This window comes from Amaranthus tricolor, chromosome 7, assembly GCF_026212465.1.
Source record: "Amaranthus tricolor cultivar Red isolate AtriRed21 chromosome 7, ASM2621246v1, whole genome shotgun sequence".
Classification (NCBI taxonomy): Eukaryota; Viridiplantae; Streptophyta; class Magnoliopsida; order Caryophyllales; family Amaranthaceae; genus Amaranthus; species Amaranthus tricolor.
In genome coordinates this window covers 27,372,660-27,396,136 of record NC_080053.1, presented here as the reverse complement: position 1 = coordinate 27,396,136, position 23,477 = coordinate 27,372,660, and the positions used below count along the sequence as shown (strand labels likewise).

The window sequence follows — 23,477 nt, the reverse complement described above, 5'->3', positions numbered from 1 at the left end:
ATCCCGTTGACAGTAAAGTCGGGAGTAAATGACTGACAAACCATATTTGTACTCCTCCGAAGAAAGGGCAAAAGAGATGCGGTCAAATAAATAAGGACATGAGGGCATTATATATCGATCACTCTTAAATTGTATTTTTTTTAGTCTATAATTAAAAACGTAGCAAGTGAAATTTTATTTGATTCATCAATAGCAATTTTTTTTAATATTACTAAAGCACAATTAGAGATACTTAAGATTAAACTAATTGAATTAGCACGTTTACATAACTAAATATATGAGACACTTAGGGATAACTTAAAGGTGGACATTCGGGTATTTGGATGAGTTTCAATATCATATCTTGGATGCGGGTTGATTTTAATTCTTGTCTGTATGTAAATATTTTGACAATCAAATTTGATTTTTTTATGTGGATATCATAAGTCGAGTTAAGTCATATTCAATATTAAAATCTGAGCAATTTTAAACACGTCTATACGTAGACGGAACATAATACAAGAATAGAAAAGGCAAATAGGAAGACAACAATAGGGGCCCTTTTCCTTTTAGTTTCCTTTTGTTCTCAAACTCTTTTATATATAATATTAATAAGGTTGTTTTCATGCCTTTTTATACCAAACCCTACCTTAACATTTTTAGTCACCCAAAACTTCTTCTTTATTCTCTCTTGAGTCTTCTCTTAAGTTTCTTAGCTCAAGGGAAAGGTAAGCTCAAGAGAAGAGAGGAAGAGTTAAACAAAGCTTATTATAGCTTGATTTGGTAATAAAAATGGCTCCTGTTTCATTGCCCCCCGGTTTTCGGTTTCATCCAACAGATGAAGAATTGGTGGCTTACTATCTTAAAAGAAAGATTAATGGCCGTACGATTGATCTTGAGATTATCCCTGAAGTTGATCTTTATAAGTGTGAACCTTGGGAGTTGCCTAGTATGTATCTTTCTATTTCTTGCATGACTTGTTTTAAAAAAAAAATTCTAGTTTTTTTATTTTCAACATCTTCATTTTATTTAGTTACTTCAATGTTTATTAGAGTAAATAATATATCTTGGGGTCTTAATCATCAGCTTAAGCTTTGAATTGAGTTATTTTTTTGACATGGTATCAGAAGTCATCATGACAAGAACTCAGATGTTTAAATCTCAACCATCCCTCAAATTCAAGTGAAATACTTCGCACTAGATATGAGAGGGATATGTTGTATCTACACTTCTAACCCAAAGAACTCTCCTGTGTGGAGTGTGTTAGAGTATATAACATATCTTAGAGCCTTAACCATCAATTTAAACTTTTGGTTGAGTTTGTTTCTTAACCATTTTTTCTTTCATGATGGAGCTATCGTGTGAAAGGGTGTGCTAGAGTATATAACATATCTTAGAGTCTTAACCATCAGTTTAAGCATTTGGTTGAGTTGATTCCTTAATCGTTTTTCTTTTCATCATGTATTTTCAATTTATCCACCTAAAAAAACTTTAATTGATGCATGCAATCATAGACAATTAAGATCATCAATCATTATATTTCCTCTGATTTTTTTTTATCCAATTTACTTTTTTACAATTTCAAAGCAAAATTTAAACCGAAAAACTATAAAAATTATAGATAAAAAATTATACATTAATCCGAATTTAATAAAATCTAACATGAATATATATATTTTTAATAAATTTATTAAAATTATATCTAAATTTTTCACCTCAAGGAAAAAACTATTAAAACAGGCAAACATAAAAAAAAAATGTAGAGAGTACTACCTTACATATAGAAACTTGACTATTGTTTACTGGTCAATAAAGAAATGCTTTGCGTTGGATGGTTTCTTTCTTTTTAGGGTTTTGTAATTCTTCCCTTCCTTTTGTTCTTTCAGTCATAATATCCGTATGAAATATACTTTTCTTATAAAGCACTTCCCTTGAATTCTCTTTTTTTTTTTCCATTATTTTTGGGATCTTGCATGCAATCATTGAATTGTGAATAATAGAAAAAAATTGCGCTTTTTTCGATTAGTGATAATCTATTTATATTCAGATAAATCGAAATACAAAATAAATTTTAACGTCCTGATTATTTATATTTTAAAATTTTTTTTGGCCTAAATAAGTAATAATTGAACTAAATCAAAAAAATTAAATAATGTCAATTAGTATTTGAAGCTTTAAATTTTAGATTATATGCACTCAAATACCTTACATATGCTCAAATCAACCTTATTGAGAAATAATTTATAAGTAATGATACATTGTAGGTAAGTCGTTATTGCCAAGTAAAGATTTGGAGTGGTATTTCTTTAGCCCTAGAGATCGCAAATACCCAAATGGTTCGAGGACTAATCGTGCAACTAAGGCCGGATATTGGAAGGCTACAGGTAAAGACCGGAAGGTGAATTCGCATACAAGAGCAGTTGGTACGAAGAAAACGTTGGTTTATTATCGAGGCAGAGCACCTCATGGTCACCGTTCAGATTGGGTCATGCATGAGTATCGCCTTGATGAGCGAGAATGTGAAGTTGCTTCTGGTGTTCAAGTTAGTACTAAACTCATAATTTTGATCAAAGTGTAACAAATAATATAAAACAGAGTTAGTAGTAGTAATTAGGAGTTTATTTATAAAGTTCATAAACCAATTAACAAGTAAAAAGCAACAAAATACTCCTATAAATTTTAACTTAAATGCAGGTGTATATAGATATAAAACAAAATTATTATTAAAAAGAGGATATTAAAGCTTTATTTATCATTGAACCACCAAATTCTCATCACTCTAATTGTCAAATTATTACTAATAATCTATATAATCACAAAATTTAGAAGGGCCAAACTTTTAAAAAATAGACCACGTGGATAGGCTGCGAGCCTACAAGAGCCGAGTCTCTACTCTCTACCGTTTGTGGATCACAAATTCTTGTGAAAGACGATCTCTTTGAAAGACCATTCTCAATTGGATCAACTCATTATCATCTTTTTGTTTAATTAAAATTTTAATAGACTGTGCTTGAGAGACGTTTTTCAGAGAGACGGTCTCTCAGGAGACCGGCTGGTTGTGGAATCGCCCTTACGAACCAAGTAACAAACAATTTTAATATAATTCATGCATATTATTTTGTGCACCACTAACACTTAAGGTAAACTATTTTTTTATTTTTTTATTTTTTTTTATTTATTTACTTTTTTTTTTTTGCCCAAAAACATTAGTTTTTTTTTTAAAAAAAACAAATATATCATTTTAAATCATAATAGGATTTTGAAATTAATTAAAAACATATATAATAAAGAAGATATAATTTGATTTCATCAACCATTAATAATAATTTGACATACCCTAATAAAAGTTGACATTATATTGATATCCACTCCTAAATAATATAATAGTTTTATCAAAAACAAATATTTTTCATATTAAGTCAATAATTTCTATATAACTTATTTCAATAAACTTTAAATTAGTTATATAGTATAATTTTAATTGTACATAACTTAATCATGTAAATGTAGGATGCCTATGCACTATGTCGAATATTCAAGAAAACAACACCACCTACACCACCCAAGATTACACCACACTATGCCTCTTACGCTACAAATATGGCTCATCAACTCTCAAGTGATCAACAATCCTCAAATGTCGACATTTATTCTGAGGGCCGATGCGACGAGTTCAATAGCTCGCATGACCATAACGTGCCTATAGAGCGACCATGCACGACGACCAACCTCGTTGGACGTCATGCATCGTCTTCATCATCGTCGCATCGTAATAATATGTGTGATGGTGGCCAATGGTTGCAATATCTTAACGATGATCAACAAGATTTCACCTTTCCCACACCAAGTTTTCCCAATTGTAGCTCCATGGCATACCCCACTTCTAAGGTATGTACATTGTTTTACTTAGTTCATCATGTCCTAATTTTCTATAGTCATAGAGTATATACCAAATCTTAATACTGCAATTATTAGCTTAAACTTTTGGTTATAGAATTGATCTTTTGACATGATATCAAAGAGCTAATATGACAAAAAGCTCACAAGTTTGAATTTTATCTACCACTCAAATAATTTAAGTGGAATATTTCACGCTAGGTATATATATAAACGGCATGTATGTGCTGCATCTATGCTTATTGCCCACATAACTCTTATGCGAGGTGACATGTTAGAATATACAATATTTTTAAAGCCTTAATCATTTGCTTAAACTTTTGATTTAGCATTTCAATTAGTTTCTTTAATTATGTCAACCTCCTTTAGTTTCTTAAGAAATAAAAACCCCAACTTACAATAAATTAAAAACAAGTATTTCTTTTAACATCAAGATCTTAATGCATCACCATTATGCAAGCACATTAAGCCATATAGAAAAAATTTGTGCTTATTTTTTACTTTGAACAATAAGAAATAAATTGTTACAAACTATCAAATAAAAATTTTTTTTAATCAAAAACAAACGTATAATTTTATTTTGTCAAAAACTACTTAATAAATAATTTTTTTTGGTAAAAATTACGAGATTATAATTTGTAACTGTGTCTTTCACCGCTGCATTTAACGTCAAAAACTACCTTTAAAGATAGTCTTTCACAAATTTTTTTTTATTAAGTAGTCTTTTACAAAGAAAATTTTTAAAAGTTATATAGTTTTGGACGAGTATATTTAACCATCAATAGATGGAAACTGTTATTGCAAAGAAATTTTTTAATAGATAGTTTATGACAAAAAAGTTTTGGAAAATTTATCCAGAATAATCCAACCTATTCACGATTTTCCTACAACAATCCCAATTATCGATTAATCATGAATAATCCGAACTTAAGAGGGTCTTTGCCTTGGGTACACTCGGGTAACCTGCTACCTATTGTAGCAAGTCATTTTAAATATAAAAAAAAGATAAATATTTTAAAAAATAAAAAATTTACCCAGAATAATCCAACCTATTTACGATTTTCCTACAATAATCCCAACTATTGACTAAATGCCAGAAAATTACCTGTTGCACCGGTAAAAACAAGAGCAACAACAGCACAGGTTAAGTGAGTCAATAGTTGGGATTATTCATGGTTAATCGATAGTTGGAATTATTGTAGGAAAATCGTAAATAGATTGAATTATTCTAGGTAAATTTTCCAAAAGTTTTTAATCAAGTAGTTTTTTCCGTAAAGAAGACATTTTTCCAAAAATTTAAAATTTATTTGTGTTCTAATAAATTTCTTGATTATTTTGAAGGTGGAAATGGCAATAGAGTGTGCAAGATTCCAACATCGATTTACATTGCCTCCTCTAGAAGTAGAGGAATCTCCTAATAAGTTTATAGCAACAAATTTGTGTGATGATCAGATGGGAATTTATGAACCATATTTTAACAATGGAAGTACTTGTAATAATGGTGGAGGCGATATTATTTTAGATGAAATTTTATCTGTAGCTCAAGCTCAACAACATCTTATTCATCAATCCAATTCTTCTTCTTTGTTGGGAGGATTAAGCTACAATATCAACCATGGTGATCCTATCATCAACTATTCTTCATGGGAGGATTTCTCCGATTTGGTTCATTTTGATCATCCAAATTTGTACAACAAGGTTCGCAAATATTAAATAAATATTTATTTAGCAAGTTTTTTGGTTTTTGAATTTAATGACTGTTAATGGTTAATTAAAAATATCTTTATTATAATTACGATTAACATTTAAAATATACTGATTTATTCAATAGTGGGGTTTAATTATTTTGAATTAAATGGCAATAATTGAGATTATTTTTTTTAATTTTTCCTTTTATAGTTTGATCGTAAAATACTCGTAAGAAAAGTCTTATTTAATTTTATATTATGTATATGTTTATATGTATATATTTTTTTCAAGCAATATTAACAAAAATTTATTTATTTTTCAAGCAATATTAACAAATTAAAATTTAAGGGGCTCATAATTTATCTTTCGCCACGAGTTCTTAAATTCTTAGGATGAATCCTAGTCATCACAAAAGTTTAAGACTACGTTACGTGTATCAATCCTACCAATTCCTTCACTTAAAAAAAATCAACCAATGTGGTCGTAACTTAATAGCATTAATTTGAAGATGTAGTTTTTTTTTTTTTTTTTTTTTTTTGAGTAAGAAAGATGTAGTTTTTTATTTCATGATATATTTTCTTTAAAAAAATGGTGTTATTTAATGTGTCACAGGATCCTGGGGGAGATTATGGTACAGTGGCAATAGAAAACAGTTCAACATTTTTTAATGGAGAACAAGAAATTCAAGGTACTGTATTTATTTGTTTTCATATTGTTCTCTCAAAGTTATTAAAACTAGATTATTTCCTAATAATATATTGCTAAAAAAGATCTAATTTTTCAAAATTATGTTAGCGGTTTTTCTTGTTTAACACTAGCGGTTTTCCAAAAAAGTTAAATACAAAAATTTAATACTGGTAATAATGTTCGATTTATCTTATTTTAGTCTAAGTAGGTTTATCATAAAAAAAAATTGCTAAATTTATTAGCCATTCTTAATTATAGAAATGCTAAAATGTTGGCGGTTTTATGTTAACCTTTTGGGTTGAAACACTAAGTTCGAATAATTAATAAAATATAAATTCTTGTGAGAGACGGTCTCTTTGAGAGATTATTTCTAATTGGGCCAGCCCATTATATATTTTTTAAAATATTGTAAGTATGCATTAATAATGATGTAAATAGACATTTAAGATATTGAAAGTATGCATTAAGGATACGTAAGTAGCATCAAGGATAATGTAAGTAGGCATAAAAAATACGATAAGTAGGCATTAATCTTTTAATGGGTTAGACTTGAAATACGTCTTTCAAAGAGACGGTCTCTCAAAAGACTAGTTGTTAATAAAACTATCTACATTTCGGAGGGATAGTGTGGATTATTCGTTATCTTCTTTCATCTAGACTTTATCTTTTTGAGTGGGATATCAAAATGATAACTATGATTATGAAATTAGCAGTTTTAAGCTAAAATAAATCAAATCCAACACTTATACTATATGGGAATAAAAAACTTTGGACTTTTTTCTCTAAACAATGCTAAAACAATTCCTACAAATAAGGACAAAAAGCTTCAATAAGTTATAAAGTTTTACAATAATCTCTTTAATTCATCAATGTGAGATAAATAATTTTTTTTAATCAACTATCCCTTTTATATGTGCTTCGTTATAACTTGAACCTACCATCAATTTCTAATGTAAATTCGACTCTAATATCATATTGAAATTATTTATGTCACAATTAAGAAAATATTTATACACATAACACATACAATGGCCGGGAAACCTAGCTAATCTTAGGGCTAATACCATAATTAAATAAAAAAACAAATATTTACATATTTATCTATTCTAACAAATAATATTTACGACTAATCCATATTTGAATTACTAGCCTAACCCATAACTCTCTTATATTTACGACTTACATGTTCATAAAATCCATACAGATGGCTCTAATACAGATGATATCAAAGAAGAATTCATAAACGAAGACGAAATAGACAATTTCTCAAGCACTCCAAGTATTGAGGAGATAGAAGTGAACCAAAGGCGATGTATAACATCTCAATGGCTAGCTGAAACTAGATTCCACCAAGTACATCCCACAACTACGGTTCAAGTCTACTTGATTGGAATGCAAAACAATAAGATTGACTGGTATAAAAATGATGCTAAAAATAGTAAAAAATCTTCATTTTTCTACAAAATCTTAGGGTTTGCAAGGAATAGTCTTAAAGGAAGTGAGAAATCTAATAGAAATATGGGTGGCAAGATAGAAGGGATTGTGTCTAATTGGTTAGGGGTTTGGCCTTTTGGCACTTTTTACCATTTGGATTAGTTACCCATTTTACTAATTTTACCCCTCTAATTAAGGTTTAATTAATTAACTTTATCAATTACTTTGGAAAATTATGATTTTTAGTCTTGTATTTTTTTTCTTATTCTTATTGGTAGATGAAGAAAAAGCTTATTGTCAATGATGGTCATGTGTTATAATAATTATTATGTCTTTTAATCATTAATGTTTCTTGTATCATTATTTTTTATTTGTTTTAATATGATAATTATAATTAATTAACATGTAATTAAGAGTAGTGATTGAATCTAGATTTTATAGTATATTAAGTGTGATTTAAAATTAAAGTAATTTTTAAAGCTAATGTCACCGTATAAAAATCAATCTGTGGAGAAGTGGACAATGTTTAATCATAGAAGCTTTGTTCGGTGTAAGTTAGTTGTGTCGATAACTGTTATAGTTGTAGGTTTAGGCAGTTGTTGACTAATATTGTTTGGCAATTGTAACTATTAGATATTTAATCGTCTAATTAAAAGTGTAAATTAATATTGCTCAACAAAAGTAATAGTTTATCGTAGTTGGTGGAATATACTTTGTTAAAAAAAATAAAAAAAGAATTTAAAACGTTACTTTTTATTTTGAAAAAGTAAAATAAATAACATATAAAAAACAACTAACGACACCAATAAATACTATTTAAACTATTATTTTAAGGATCAATGACATATTTTAAAAGTAGCGTTTAAACATCATTAACAACTTACTTAATTTCCCAACATCGTTTACGGGAGCAGTTAAAACTCAAAGTAGAGTTTAAACGTGTATAAGCGATTGGGGTATGATTGCCAACAACTTAATTAATAATATTACTCTGTACTTATGAATCAACAAAGTCGTTGTAGTATAGTGGTAAGTATTCCCGCCTGTCACGCGGGTGACCCGGGTTCGATCCCCGGCAACGGCGTTTTTTTAACACCTTTTCTTTTTATTTTTTTCTCAATTCAAGTTAACATACTTGCTCTTTCCACCTACAATTATTCCCATTATTCATTAATGGTTCAAATTTAACTGAAACGACCTCTCATAATAATATTAAATAAATTGTTTAACTTAAGTATTAATGTGACTGTCTCATATAATAATATGTGAATATTTTATACTATTACTTTAGTATGTCGCTCTTATTTAGCATTATTTTGTATTATTTTTGTTTTTTGAAATTGATCCACCACTTTTTTTAATTACATTCATATATTTTGACTCTTTTTTAATTTATCCACATAATTCAATTTTTCCTTTCAATTTAATGCTAGATCAAAAGGACGAAAGAGTATTTCTACATTTGTGAGACTTGTCCTTTTTATATTTTTGTTGCACTACCCTGTTTAGTAATTGTAGCTTTTAACTTTAGCTTGAATCTTAATTGATTGATCGATTTATAACTTTTAACTTATGAAATTAGCTTTAAAATTTTAACTACCGACTAAACTTTGAATTGTTGGTTTCTTGCTATAGGTATTTGGTGAAATTAGCTATAAATTTATTGTTAAAATATAAATATCTTATTTTAAAAATTTTAAATATTATTTATGGTTGATAATTGAGGTAATATTTATATTTGGTTAACGATAAATAAGTCTTTATCATATCATACTACTCCATAAGACTTTTTGAAAAAGTTCGTATTTTATATTTTCTCAAATTGGTTTCAATAGGTTTTTTCTTTCAAAAGTTATGTATTAAAAGCTATTCAACCAAACATTAAAAATATCTTAACTAAGACAAAGTACTAATTAATAGTAATAAATTCAAGTTTATTCTAAATATTTTCTGATGTCATTCTAAGAATTTTTCTTATTATAATATTTTTCTGACCACATAAATAGTGTTTATATGAGTTATTAAACATAAGTAGTTGTAATGAAAATGAAATTAAAATATAACAATTCTAAACACTAGAAAAGTTTAAAAGATAGATTAATAATTAGAGAAACTTGAAAATATAGAATTGTTACGATAGTTGATCAGAAAACCATAAAAATTTGTGAAATTTAATCTTATGGAAGTTAAAAAAAAAGCCCAAAAAAAAGATATATTTAAATTCATGTTCATATCTCTTACGTATAAATTAAGAAAACATCAATTCATCAACATGATGAATAACAACCATTCATGAACATCACTCGGTACGACCAACATCTTTCCAAAAATTTTCATTGCGTTTTTATGTTCGCGAATGAACTTTTTGAAGTACATATGAACTTATTTAAGTTTTATAGTTTCAAATTAATTCTTGGCTACACTAAATATCCAATATCCTTAAAAGTTTGAAACGAAACATTAAATGCGTGTTCGTTATCATTTTCTATCTCCAAATTCAAATTTCTAATTTTTTTTATATGAAAATCAAAAATAAAATATAAAAAAAATAAATTTCTCTTTTTAGTTGTCAGATTTCAAAATCATTAAATTTATCATAATTATTTATTTATTAATTTTGATTTTGAATTTCCAACAATTTTGGTCAAAAAAGAAACATGTGCACTAAGGTGGGTTCCCATGTTGCAGGAAGATTCTTAGCTTCACTTATTATTTGCACATGCTGTAATCTAAGTGTTTGTTCTGAGAAAATCTTAGTAAATAACGGTTATTTGTGAGGTTAATAAATCATTTTTATGTGGTAAGATGTGATATGGTGAGAATTTTAATGTTTTAATTTATCTTTTTTGATTTTGTTTATTTTAATATTATTCTTTTTATCTTATTGTGGTGATTTACAAATTACGGTTATTGATTAGGAATTTTTGGTTTCTTCTCAACTGTTGAATACACATGGTCATGGTGTATGTTCTCTTTTACTTTCTTCACCTTCAATCAACCTTGAGCATGAACAATAAAGAGGACAAATATATCCTCTTCACAATTTTATCTTTTTTTCTCCATTTGACACATCATTTTCTCTTTACTCCATATCATTTTTCACTATTACATCCTCATTCTATTCCTTTAATTTATCCAATATTCAAGGATATACTCTTTCATCCTCTTCTCCTACTCACATATAACCCACTACACATTCTTTTTCCTATCACTAAAATCAATAATTGTAATTTGTTTAATTATTGAAAAATAAATATTGTTTAGCCAATTAATTTGCATAATTAATTAATTAGCGGATTACTAGTCATAAAAAATCAGCCTACACAAAAAATTGAAGTGTGTGAAATATATGCAAAGTTAGGTTCATTTTGTAGAGAAAAAAAATAGAGCCGTTGGTGAAATTATTTTTAAATTTTACTTTACCGTTTTTTTAATAACTGTTTTAAATAATATCGTTGCACAAAAATCAAAGTTAAATACAACCAATGAGATTGTGACATGTGTACTACTCAATCCTCTTCCTCCCATCTCCATCCTCTTCATGAAGAGGATCAAGACCAATCCTCTTTGCCAAGAGGATTGTTATTTTCTCTACACATTCAAGAGGATAGCTTAAAGGAGGAAAGAGAGTACTAAGAGGAAGGTAAATACTCTACAATGTTTATGGTCTTATTACTCCTATGTGTATTTCCTCCTTTTTTTAATCGCAATATTTGCTTTTTCACAATTACTTATGTACAAAATCAATCATTAATATCTTTCATTATACATATTAACGAATTATGAAAACTTAATAAACGTTGAATCTAGATGATTCAAACAAGATCTCATATGACTATGTATTAACTTATATAGATTATCGATAATATGAAAGTCAATTTTCTTGATAAATAGTGTTGAAGTCAACTATGGTGCAAGTAAAAAAGAACGGCTAAAGTATAAAACAGTCGTGAAATCGTCTCACCATGAGATGGACCCATATAATTAATCCATTTTAGTAATTGATCACTTTAAAGTTGTAAGTGATCACTCTAACACACCATACGTACAGGACCAACCCCCAAAAAAATTGTCTCACCATTAAACTTTCTTGTTTAAAAATTTGTATAAAATTCTTATATGAGACGTTCCCATCATAAGAATTTGTGAATCAATAATCATATAATATTGGATGAATTAGTTTAGTATTTGTGTGGCATAGTTCATGTGTTTTTGCTTAGTTAAAAACCCATAACTTATACATTTTGCCATTTTTTGGATTGAGTTCGTGCATCTCTCTGCCATTATTTTCAATTTGTTTAAAAATATCTCCAGTGACACAAAAAAAAAAAAAATAGATTACTATAAAGTTTATAAACTAAAAAAGGTATCGATAAAATATAATGACTTTGAATTAGCCAAGATCGTCTAGCAACCAACAAATAATTATTTTCAATTAGAGATGATTATGAGTGGAAGCCTAATTGAGTATTTAAAACCAAACTCAAACACATTTATTTTATATGGACTTGAATTCAACCTAAATCTATAGAGTCTGAAAACTTTTAATCTAAATTCATAGGAGCCAACAACGTATTATCCTTCGTTACTTTTGATAGCTACACTTCCTATAAAAGTAAAGCTCCCACATAGAGGTGTTTAATGGGGGTTGATCCAATAGGTTAAGAGTTGGGTCACATTTAACGGGCATTAGCGGGTTGGGTTAATAATAGGTCAGGCCATTAACGACCTTGGTGTAAAGAGTCGGGCCGGATAATTACAGTAATCGATTGCGAAATATATTTTACCACTTTTTTTTATATTTTTTATATGATATTATTATATATATAGGGGGTCAGCCCAATGGCCATAAAGTACAATAACGACGTTTTAAAAAGGGTCAAAGTGGGTCGGACTTAAACGGGCTTTAACCCGGCCCATTTACATTTTGACCCGACCTGCCCCGACCTCGGCCCACTGAACACCTCTTCTCTCACATAAAAGTAAAAATGTCTTTATTTATACTTGTCTAATTAGTTCGCAATATTTTTTATTTTGCTTATTTTTATTTAATCCATACACTGTTACACAAATCTATAAGATCTACCTTTTTGTCATATTTACTTATTTTCATTACGCCATTTATATTTGGGCTAATTTTATCAACAACATCAGTACACTTTATCAGAGGCGAAGTTAGAAAAGAAAATAAAAAATCAAAGAAACTATAAATCAATACTAACAATATACAATTTAAAATTACGAGAACTAAAAAAGAAATCAAAAAATAAACTAAAAAAAGGCTGCAAGGGCCGATAACATGGAGTTAGAATCCTTTCCATTACTTAAAATGTAATGGAGGATCCATTACTCAATTTAATGGGTATAATTGCTTAATGGAGTTTTAATCTAGGAAACACGGACACGGCACTGAATTGGCGTGTCGCGTTTCGGACATGTGTCGGACACGGACATGCGAAAATCCGTGTCCGACACGCCAAATGAAGTGTCCAATATTTTAATATTTTTCCGGACACATGGACACGGCATAGACACGCGACGGACACGGCAAGGACACGTGTGTTCTTTTTAAAAAATAAATTAAAAAATAAATAAATAAATAAATAAAATTTAGAAAACAGAGTCACAGGCTTCGGGATTCAGGAACACTCGAATTCCATTTCCCTCTCAATTCCCTCTCTTGCTCTCACTCCTCTCACTGAAAGAACTCTAACCCTAAAAACTCTACACACCTCTTCCTCCCCCTCCACCACGCCACCGCCACCGACGGCTGCTCCTCCATCACAGACAAACACTCGAACTCGGTGCTGCACTGCTGGCTGCTGTTTCCCTGTGGGCTGTGGGTTGTTCGAATCGAATCGAAGAATCCCTAAAAATCGAAATTTTTGATTTTGTTTAAGGTATTTTCACTCTTTATCCTAAATCCTAATATTAATCTTGTTCTAATCTTTAATCTCAGTGTTAATCTTAAATTCCTAATCTTAATTTCTTGTAATGTGCTCTTTCGACCATTGAATTTGATTACTATCTTCATCTTTGATTTTATAATCTAAGTAATATGGAGCCATTTATTTGTTTGAAAAAACCTGGAATTGGGTTTAAAAATCTACATGAATTAATGTTTTGTTTTGGTAAAAAACTGGAAATATTATTTGATTTTTTTCATTGAAGATAGTGCAACTGATATATGGGCTAAAATCTTGTTGTCATAGCTTTTGTTAATTTGATGTTATGATGATGATAAGAATTCTATTTGTGAATTCAAATTGTTTCAAAGCTATTGAAAATTTGAACCAACATTTGAAAATTTGAACCAACATTTTGAATTTAAGTGGTTCATATAGTATTTTTAAATACTCATGTTGTTTATTTGGTACTTATTTGCATTTTATGTGAGTTTTATGTTTTTAAAGTGTTTATTTACAAATTTCAAATGAAAGATTGTAAAATTATCTTTAATTTGATATATTTATTATATTACCATTTTCGTGTCCTCGTGTCCGCCATTTTTAAGTTGGCGTTTTCCCGTACCCGTGTCGTGTCCGTGTCCGTGTCCGTTTTAGTGCAACCTAGGTTTTAATAGAGGAAATTTTGACATTTTATTTTTTTTTTCTAAAATAGGTATCAAAATCTACATGCAGTCCCAATATGGCGTCACCCTATATGGCGTTACCCTATATGGCTATATATTACTTCCTCCGTTCCGTTTTAGTTGCTACATTTGCATGGGCACGGGGATTAAGAAAAGTGATTGACCTGCACTGTAGCTGATTGTTTACTTTATAGAGTATAGTATTTTATTATTGTTAATTGAAAAAGAAAAAGGAAAAATAGATTGTTAGGTTACTTTATAGAGTATAGTATAGTATTTTATTATAAAGTAGAGTATAGAGTAGGATAAAAATAGGGGTAGGTAGAACTTTAAATGATTGTTTTATTACTAAAAACGGAAATGTAACAAGTAATATGAAATTGCCAAAAATAGAAAATGTAGCGGGTATTTTGGAACAGAGGAAGTACAAACTAAAAACATCAATGCCATAAAGTTTTGTAAGCTAAGCTCCTAGAACCTTATATTCAAAAGCAAATCAATAAGAAGCAGATAAAAGCAGGTTGCTTTATCCGCTAAAAATAATATTATTAATTATTTATTTTTAAAATACTTACTATTATATGTATTTGTTAAAATATACTTATTTTATTATTTATAACTATCTTTTAATCATGAAATTATAAATAGATAAAATTGTTGATCATATATATATTAATTATATTGAATAAATAAATTTATTTAAGTAAGTAAAATTTAATTTATTTTTAACATACAATTTCCGGTTGAAAGTAAAAACAACACATCTCAAACTCGCGCCATCCGTTTACAATCAAACCTGGGAATAGGACGTTATATTCGCCTGCATATTCTCTTCTACCTCCTTTATTTGAGTACTTTTTTTTTTCTTTTTTGAATAAAAGAAAAAAGGATAAGAAAATCTTAGCCTTACTTTGTTTTGCGGTTTTCATAATTCAGTGTTCCGTTCAAGACAAATAAACCTTTTTATTTAATTTTATTTTTTTATTTTATAAATTTGATTCTCTCATTTTAAATCCCTCCTCGTCTCCCACCTCATCACCATTCTCCATCTTACACACTCTCTCTCTAAATTGAAGCTCGATTCCTTCATTCATGGCGTCCGCTGCTACTCTTAACTCCGTTGAGGCTGAGAAGCTTGATAAGCTTCGGTCTGCTACTGCTGGACTTAACCAGATCAGGTCTCTCTACTTTATATTTTCTTTTTTTTCGCTGGTTTTCGTTTTGCATCGATGATTTAGATCTGAGAAATGCGATCCTTTTTTTATTTTTGCGTTGTGTTTGAAATTTGATTGTGATTGTAGTGAGGAAGAGAAATCTGGATTCATTAGCCTTGTCGGTCGATACCTTAGGTACGGTGTGAAATCTTCGTTAATTTTGTGGTTTATTTGTAGTATCATGTTTTTTTTTGAAAATGTTTCATTTCGGATGTTTTGGTAAAAAATGAAGTGGAGAAGCTCAACATGTTGATTGGAGCAAAATCAAAACTCCTACAGATGATGTTGTTGTTCCGTACGAAACCTTAGCACCTCCACCTGAAGGTAGTTACATATTGATTTCAGCTGCCTCTTTTTTTTTTTCTTTTTTTTTTCCGCATTTGATTGCGTTGATGAAATGGCGGTTTAAATGTTCGGATTTTGTTTTATGCTAATTGATGTTTGGACAAAATGTAGATGAGGCAAAAACTAAGGAGCTTTTGGACAAACTTGTCGTGTTGAAGCTCAATGGAGGTCTAGGAACCACCATGGGTTGCACTGGCCCCAAGTATGTTGTTTTTCACATAGATCATGCCATCGTGATTGCTTTTTATGTTCATTTGATTGAATCTTGTATATCTGTTCATCGAATATGGTTTGGAATCTTAAGATCTGATGTTTTTGCATAAGAAATTGTGATTTCCGTTTTCATAACTCATAACCATCCAAGTAATTTTGATCTTAGATTTTGTTCTTCCTGTCATGGGTGTTGCACAGAATACCTGATCTATTTTAGCTACCTTCTATTCATATATGTCTACCCTATTCTAGAAGTACAATTTTCAGAAGAGAAACTTTAGAAGAGAATCACAAATGACGTTGGATTTGCAAAGTTGAACCATCTGCTGGCCATTTTAGATGTTGTGAGGGTCTCCAAGCACTTATGTGAACTCTGAACATGAGTTCATTAGTAGTATTGTGTGCTTTTAAGCCAACTTTAGGATTGAATGTACCTTAATCATCTTTGATGGACATTTAAATGTGGTAGTCAGTCTCAGAACAATTGACGGATGACAAAGAGGGTGGATATTACTTGGACTCGTCATTTTAAATCTATTATTCATGTTGAATCCTTAATACAGACAATAGCCAATTAAGATCATTGGATACCTCCCAGTTGCCACGGGTTAACATCTATACTCACGTCTAAATATTTCCTGTGATATAGAATATAATGTGTTCTGCAGGATTTCTTGGAATTATTAGTTCCGTAGCTTACAAAGGCAGCCATGTCGAAAACAGTATACAAGATCTTGGTTGTCACTATATTTTACTTTCAGCGTATTTAGCTGATATCTAATGGACAAAAGTGTTACTAAATGATGTGGAAACTCTAAATTGTTTACAAGGAAGAAGAATATTTAGCAACACATGTTATTTTAGAAATAAAGATTTCAAATGAAATAGAAAGTGGCCAAAAAGTTCTGTCCTAACAAATTGACTGGTTCTCCGGATCTTGGTTTGTGAACACAACTTGAAATACTAATTTCTATATTCCCGTACTGCTCTTTGCAGATCTGTCATTGAAGTTCGTAATGGCCTGACCTTTCTGGACCTTATAGTCATGCAAATTGAGGTATGTCGTGTCCTTTGAGATTTCTATATTTTTTTTTGTTTATTTTAGGGGCTTACTTTTTGTGGATGATGAACAGAACCTTAATAGCAAGTATGGATGCAAAGTGCCTCTGGTTCTGATGAACTCATTCAACACCCATGATGATACACTCAAGGTGGATTACCATTTTGTAAATTAACTTTTGCGTGTAATATAGAATGTGGAATATTCTCATACATATCACTTCATACAGATTATTGAAAAATACACCAATTCCAATGTTGAGATACACACATTTAACCAGGTTTGTTACTTCATTCGAGTTTGTGCCTTTTTCTTCTGTTATTGGCCTTGGAAATTTTGCTTATAAATTTTGACATCTCTTTCCTTTTCTATGTTTCATTCTTCAAATTTAGAGCCAATACCCTCGTTTGGTTGTTGAAGATTTCTCACCATTGCCATGCAAGGGTCAAACTGGCAGGGATGGATGGTATGACATGCCTCTCCTTCCTCTAGTGTTTTTCCTTGGTCTAAAACATGTATTTGAGATTAATATTGGATTATTTTGTGTGTTTTCTGTGTTGATTGTTGAGTATAAAGGGCGTTCAATTATATTCTACTGATCTGATCTGTGATTTATTATTCACTTGCTTCTCTCACTTTGAACCTAGGGATTCCTTCTTTTGTTGGCTTTCTTGTATAATGTCTATGTAATGGAATTTTATGCTCCTGTTGATTCACTAATGGTCTTTTGTGCTCATGCAGGTATCCTCCTGGTCACGGTGATGTATTCCCATCCTTGAAGAACAGTGGAAAGCTTGACTTGTTCTTGTCACAGGTAACTCTAATCTTTTATCTCACAGATGTAGGAATGATCATCGGAGATACAAAGACTTTCTTGAAGCTTGATTTTCCCTTGTAAATTGTACAGGGCAAGGAGTACATCTTTGTTGCCAACTCTGACAACTTGGGGGCTATTGTTGATTTGAGTATCCTGCTTGAGGCATATTCTGCTATTTACTTGAGGGTTTCAGGCGGCTTTAGCTTGCACCCTTAAAATTTCACATTACATTTGGTTGGCCTTCTTTAGGATTACTTCGATATTATAAGTTGCCCATGTTTGTTTAAGCAAGCATAAGCTGTCAAACATGGATTCTGCAGAATTGTTATCCTTAATCACTTTACAGAGATCTTGAATCACTTGGTCCAAAATAAGAATGAATACTGTATGGAGGTATGCCATGTATCAAGCATCAACTAATCTTTTGAAGTTATTAATGTCTTTGCCGATTTCTGTTGTGCTGATCCTACCCTCATGCAGGTTACACCCAAAACATTGGCTGATGTCAAGGGTGGTACTCTTATTTCTTATGAAGGGAAGGTCCAGGTATGTGTCATCGAGCTCTTCTAATTTGTACCCTCGATGTTTAGCGTTTTACTATGCATCTTATACACAGTGTGTTGTGTCTTGGATAATATACTAAGTCCAGAATTATTTGGTTAGAACACTGAATCAGAGTTCAACATTTCCAATTTTATTAAGACCCAAATGAATTTCAAGTTAATTTTCTGAATATCACCAACATTTAGCCTTTTGTAGGCTATTAATGGCAGATGTGATTGTAGTCGTAAGAAATCTTTGGTTGAGAGATATTTGGAGGCTCAATTGTCGCACTGCATACATGGGCTATTCGGCTTATGGGAGGATGTCAGTTTAGGACAATATATTGAAAATAACTCTTGTTTGTAAAATTAGTTAACAATTAATCATATACTTGTTCATATTTTAGTGCAATTAAGATATCTTGGACATTGATTTAGAATTCCACATTGTAATACTTTTTCCTTGTAAACACCCGAATTTGTATAGTTGAAGTTCTTGTCAAATCCTAGAATCTAAAATGACCAATCATACAAGTGGTTATTAGAATCTCGATCTTGATCTATGATCTTATGATCTAAAAATAGGCCACCAATCCGAATCGTAGGTAGGATCTTAATGTTGGTAGAATTGTACGATCCTACATAACTCCAGAATTTAGGTGGTAGGATCATACACGATCCTACGATCTGATCCTATAAGCCATAAGGATAGTTTCAATCGTAAAAGAATTTCATATAATCTAGATTTTACTTATGTATATTGTATATATCTAAATAATTATATCTTACGACTAAAATTCAAGTTTTTCCTGATTCGCATTTTAAAAATGATTATTAAAAGTATTCTTTTTCAAAACTTAATAGTTGAAGTCAAATAGGTTTAAATTTGCACTTTAAAACTTAAAAAAATAACAAATATAATTGATAATCAGTTATCTAAAACATATAAATACATATTTGTAGGATCACACGATCCTATGATCCCATTCTACCGATTTCGATCCTACTCCTTCAACGATCCTACGTAGAATCCCGATACTAACAACCTTAATTGGATTGAATTTGGTAGATTCGGACATATCCACTTGAGTTCTATGATTTGATTTGTACTTTTCTTGGGGGTATTTGTTTAGTAGATGTAAGTTAAAAGGTTTAAATAAGGCATCAATTTTTGATTAGAAGTTCATATAGGAATATCTTATGTTTGTGAGGCATGCAGGATGTTGAAAGTGAATTCAACTTACCTTGACGGTGTTGGTGTGCGCTTGCGCAGTATGCAAATAACAATTATCTCTACAATGTTGAAAAAAGATTGTATAGTCACGTCGACCAAGTCATAGATATTTTCAAATCTATCGAACTGTACAACCTGTAAAGGTGTAACAATCGCCTTTTAGTCCAATTCAATGAAACATATTATGGTTTTGGTTGATATGTGGCCAAACAACATCACTCTATTACCTCAATCACGAAGGAAATTACAATTTTACACTATAATCCTTGCTTTCTATTTTTATGTGGTTTTGTACTTGGATCGAGGATATTGTTTCATCTACTCTTAATATAATATGAGCAAGGATGGAAAGAGAAGATATATAGATTAGCTATGGAAGGGAGGATAGTATAAATGGTAGCCATTAATGAACTTTTGGTTAAGTAAGTTAGGTAAGGAGGATGAAAGTTTTTTAGAATGATTATGTCTAGGAAAGTTTATTTGCAATAGAATTATCAAATCCATACAATTACTAATGTATACCCCATTCATCTAGAGTCTGGAATCAAATGCTACCTGAACTGAAATTTGATCTGATACGGGAAACAAAAACGTAAATGAGAAATGTTAATTTTAGAGCTTCAAAAACGTAGAAACACTTATATTCTTACATCAAAAACAAAATGAGTAAAATAGTTATGAAAAGAAAATGAGTAAAAAAAAAGAGAAAAGAATAGATTATGGTATTATATATGGTTCTGGGTGTTAAAATTTTTTTTGGAGAATGTAGATTCGAAAACGAATGTTCTGAAACGGGATTAAGTGGGAAGTTTCCGGTTTCTAATAACTAACTATGGTCTAGACTTTAGTTGTCTATCATTTCAAGTATAGTGATATTTAGTGGATAGAGTAATTTATCTTGGTTTATTTTCTGTTGATTTTACTTGCTTAAAGATGTGACCAATGGGGTGTAAGAGCTCAAAGCTTCTAATTATTGTCATTTATTATTGTATATAGTGTATTGGACCCTTTGGTCAAGCTCATATGTTACTCGTATGTATATTTGACATCATTAATGAGAAACAGCACAACTAATATTTCTATCAACGAATCAATTCAACCAAAAACTAATATTTCTATAAATATATCGGATGCTTCGTCCTCCCTCCTCAAGGGGATTAGGGGGGCTATTATTTATGATACTTTTGTTTTGATTAGTTAGGTTGTACGCATTTTGACTGTCAATATAAGTGTGAAACAATTGGTGTAAGCTTTGTTTTGACCATGTCTATTTTTAAAAACTGGTGTTAGTGAAAATAATTTGTCTCTCTTCCTCTTGTGATGTAGCTTCTAGAAATTGCGCAAGTTCCAGATGAGCATGTGAGTCTATTCATTCTAATTCTATTTACATATACATGTACATATACATATTGAAAGCAAAGTGTTTGACTTTTTACTTTTATTCTCAGAAATTCCTTCTATTGTTCTATTGTTGAGCTCATACTCCCTATGCCCTTTAAATTTGCACCCTTAATAAATGTGTAAATTAAATAATAACTTGTAGTCGGTGTGTAAGACAAATAACAAGTGGGTGGAAGAAATAAATGGATGAGATTAAAAGGAAAGAATGAATTTATTATGGATAAGATTAAAAGAAATTTTAAGGGATGGAAGGAGTATAGATTGTTAACTTGGAAGGTTGCTAATATAAAATTGTTCTTTTTTGTATCAGGTCAATGAATTTAAGTCAATTGAAAAGTTCAAAATTTTCAACACCAACAACCTGTAAGTAAATTTTTGGATGATTTGAACTAAAGTTTCAGTAGCAGAGTTTTGATAAATATTCATTTAATTTTTAGGTGGGTGAACCTGAATGCAATTAAAAGGCTCGTAGAAGCTGATGCACTCAAAATGGAAATTATTCCTAACCCCAAGGTACTATCTTATTGATTATGCAAGTTGTTATCTGTCAATTTCATCATGATCTTTTTCTTAAGTTAATCTTGCTTTCAGGAAGTTGATGGAGTCAAGGTTCTTCAACTGGAAACTGCTGCTGGTGCTGCAATTAGGGTACTTACGATTAAGTTTTCTTTTTTTTCGTGTGTATGTTCTATCGAGAAATTTCATCATAGGGTTCTTGCTTTTTTTTTGTCTTGTAACAGTTCTTTGATAATGCTATTGGAATCAATGTGCCACGAGCAAGATTCCTTCCAGTGAAGGCAACTTCAGACTTGCTTCTTGTCCAGGTTATTTTATCAAAAATTGAAGATACTGACTGTTCAGAATGCAATTGTTTGTAATTCTAATAATTAAATTTTTTGTTTTTGCAGTCTGATTTGTACACTGTTGTTGACGGCTTTGTGATAAGAAACCCTGCTAGAAACAACCCTGCAAATCCAACCATTGAGTTGGGGCCAGAATTTAAGAAGGTTTTGTCTCGCTTTAGATAATTTTTTGATTATTGAAGGTGGACTCTTGATGATAGTTAATTGATTTTATGAGCAGGTAAGCAACTTCTTGAGCCGATTCAAGTCCATTCCCAGCATTATTGAGCTTGATAGCTTGAAGGTTTCTGGTGATGTATGGTTCGGTGCCGGAGTTGTTCTTAAGGTAATGACTTAGTTTTGGCTCTGTTAATAGTAGTATTTCCAAAAGCTTTATCTGAAGTTTCTCTCTGAAAATTTGGATTTGGGAAATTTTGAGAAATTAAAGACATATTAAGTTCATTGAAGTTAGCTCCATGTCTGTTCTGTTGGGCTGTCCGTGAGTACCAGTATATAATAATTGATGCTATTTCAGGTAGTTCATGATTATGAACAAAAGTTCAGTCTGTAAGCAACCAGACTAATTGTCGGTTGATGAACAAGACATTGCTGTTCTTTTCAATGAACTGCCACATCTGAAGTCAAGTACTCTAATAGTCCAGTTGACCAAATGTGCAAATTTGCTCATCTTTGTGTAGTTGCTTGGTGATCATATCATCGTTCATTTCTTGTTATAATGAGAAATTTTTGTGTCGTTGCATGTTAAATGACCAAATTGTTTAAAAATGTGTATATTTCCTGCAACTTTAGCAAAAGTTGGTTTTGCCTTTTTTCAAAACATTTGTCTAGCTTCAATTTTTAGGCCGAATTGTCTTTTTCTTGCTCTGTAGTTATAAGGTACAGAATACATTTGAGTGCTTGACTCGGACTTTGGTGCTGCTATTGCAGTTGAATGACTTGAATCCTCTATGACTATCATCACTATTGACATATTTTTGTTAGGCATGAATGCACATTGTGCACAATGCTTAAACACCGAGCTTGGTGGACTGTTAGAACTTTTGTTGATAGTTTCCTCTTAATGAACAACAGGGAAAAGTAGCCATCAATGCCAAGTCTGGAGTGAAGCTAGAAATTCCAGATGATACAGTTATTGAAGGTTAGCGTTTAACTCTTAAGAAATTTAGGCAAAAATATGTACTGCGTTTTTCTGGTGATATTTTACAATTACGTATTTATGTTTATGTCTGCAGGAAATTAATGGACCTGAGCAACTCTAAAGCATTGAGAATTGAGGAGTACGAGATACGATCACTTGAATGCTCGGGCCTGTGTTCCCATTTTCGTGGCTTAGACATATACGAGGCAACGGTTAATAAAATATTGAGTTTTGGAGATTAATTTTGTCAAACATAACTCTAGCAAAACTTCACCGGAGCATAAGAAGTTTGAATAAGTCAGTTTAATCTATGTTTGTGTCACTTTTTTCTACAATATCCTTTTTTTTTTCTTTGTGTGCTTGTTAGATTTT

The 23,477-nt window shown here is 30.6% G+C and overlaps 2 protein-coding genes and 1 non-coding gene across 4 annotated transcripts; all 3 read left to right on the top strand.

The window, feature by feature from the left end:
- Positions 1 to 639: 639 nt before the first annotated feature.
- LOC130817662 (NAC domain-containing protein 54-like) lies at positions 640 to 8,000 on the top strand. The gene is made up of 6 exons (XM_057683496.1): positions 640 to 928; positions 2,244 to 2,521; positions 3,490 to 3,867; positions 5,218 to 5,574; positions 6,178 to 6,253; positions 7,457 to 8,000. Exons 1-6 carry the CDS (start codon positions 772 to 774, stop codon positions 7,846 to 7,848), a joined length of 1,638 nt encoding a protein of 545 aa, XP_057539479.1. The 5' UTR covers positions 640 to 771; the 3' UTR covers positions 7,849 to 8,000.
- Positions 8,001 to 8,698: 698 nt separating this feature from the next.
- TRNAD-GUC (transfer RNA aspartic acid (anticodon GUC)) lies at positions 8,699 to 8,770 on the top strand. Its single transcript has one exon. It is a non-coding gene; the product is annotated as a tRNA-Asp (tRNA).
- A 6,311-nt stretch (positions 8,771 to 15,081) lies between these two features.
- On the top strand, positions 15,082 to 23,427 carry LOC130817477 (UTP--glucose-1-phosphate uridylyltransferase). 2 transcript variants are annotated; one of them, XM_057683199.1, is made up of 21 exons: positions 15,082 to 15,456; positions 15,580 to 15,627; positions 15,725 to 15,816; positions 15,949 to 16,039; positions 17,047 to 17,107; positions 17,184 to 17,261; positions 17,340 to 17,390; positions 17,503 to 17,576; positions 17,852 to 17,924; positions 18,018 to 18,075; positions 18,274 to 18,320; positions 18,408 to 18,473; positions 21,030 to 21,062; positions 21,415 to 21,467; positions 21,542 to 21,617; positions 21,696 to 21,752; positions 21,845 to 21,928; positions 22,013 to 22,111; positions 22,188 to 22,292; positions 23,039 to 23,105; positions 23,200 to 23,427. In XM_057683199.1, exons 1-21 carry the CDS (start codon positions 15,371 to 15,373, stop codon positions 23,205 to 23,207), a joined length of 1,407 nt encoding a protein of 468 aa, XP_057539182.1. In that variant the 5' UTR covers positions 15,082 to 15,370; the 3' UTR covers positions 23,208 to 23,427. The 2 variants fall into 2 exon arrangements, with proteins under 2 accessions (XP_057539182.1, XP_057539183.1); XM_057683200.1 differs by lacking the exon at positions 21,030 to 21,062 and having other exon boundaries at positions 15,186 to 15,456.
- Positions 23,428 to 23,477: the final 50 nt, after the last annotated feature.

Excerpts from the sequence above, each read along its gene's own strand:
- LOC130817662 (XM_057683496.1), top strand. The coding sequence starts at position 772 with ATGGCTCCTGTTTCATTGCCCCCCGGTTTTCGGTTTCATCCAACAGAT. Across the intron at positions 2,522-3,489 it reads AAGTTGCTTCTGGTGTTCAA|GATGCCTATGCACTATGTCG; the intron begins GTTAGTACTAAA and ends ATGTAAATGTAG. Across the intron at positions 3,868-5,217 it reads TGGCATACCCCACTTCTAAG|GTGGAAATGGCAATAGAGTG; the intron begins GTATGTACATTG and ends ATTATTTTGAAG.
- LOC130817477 (XM_057683199.1), top strand. The coding sequence starts at position 15,371 with ATGGCGTCCGCTGCTACTCTTAACTCCGTTGAGGCTGAGAAGCTTGAT. Across the intron at positions 21,063-21,414 it reads CGCAAGTTCCAGATGAGCAT|GTCAATGAATTTAAGTCAAT; the intron begins GTGAGTCTATTC and ends TTTTTGTATCAG. Across the intron at positions 21,753-21,844 it reads CTGCTGGTGCTGCAATTAGG|TTCTTTGATAATGCTATTGG; the intron begins GTACTTACGATT and ends GTCTTGTAACAG.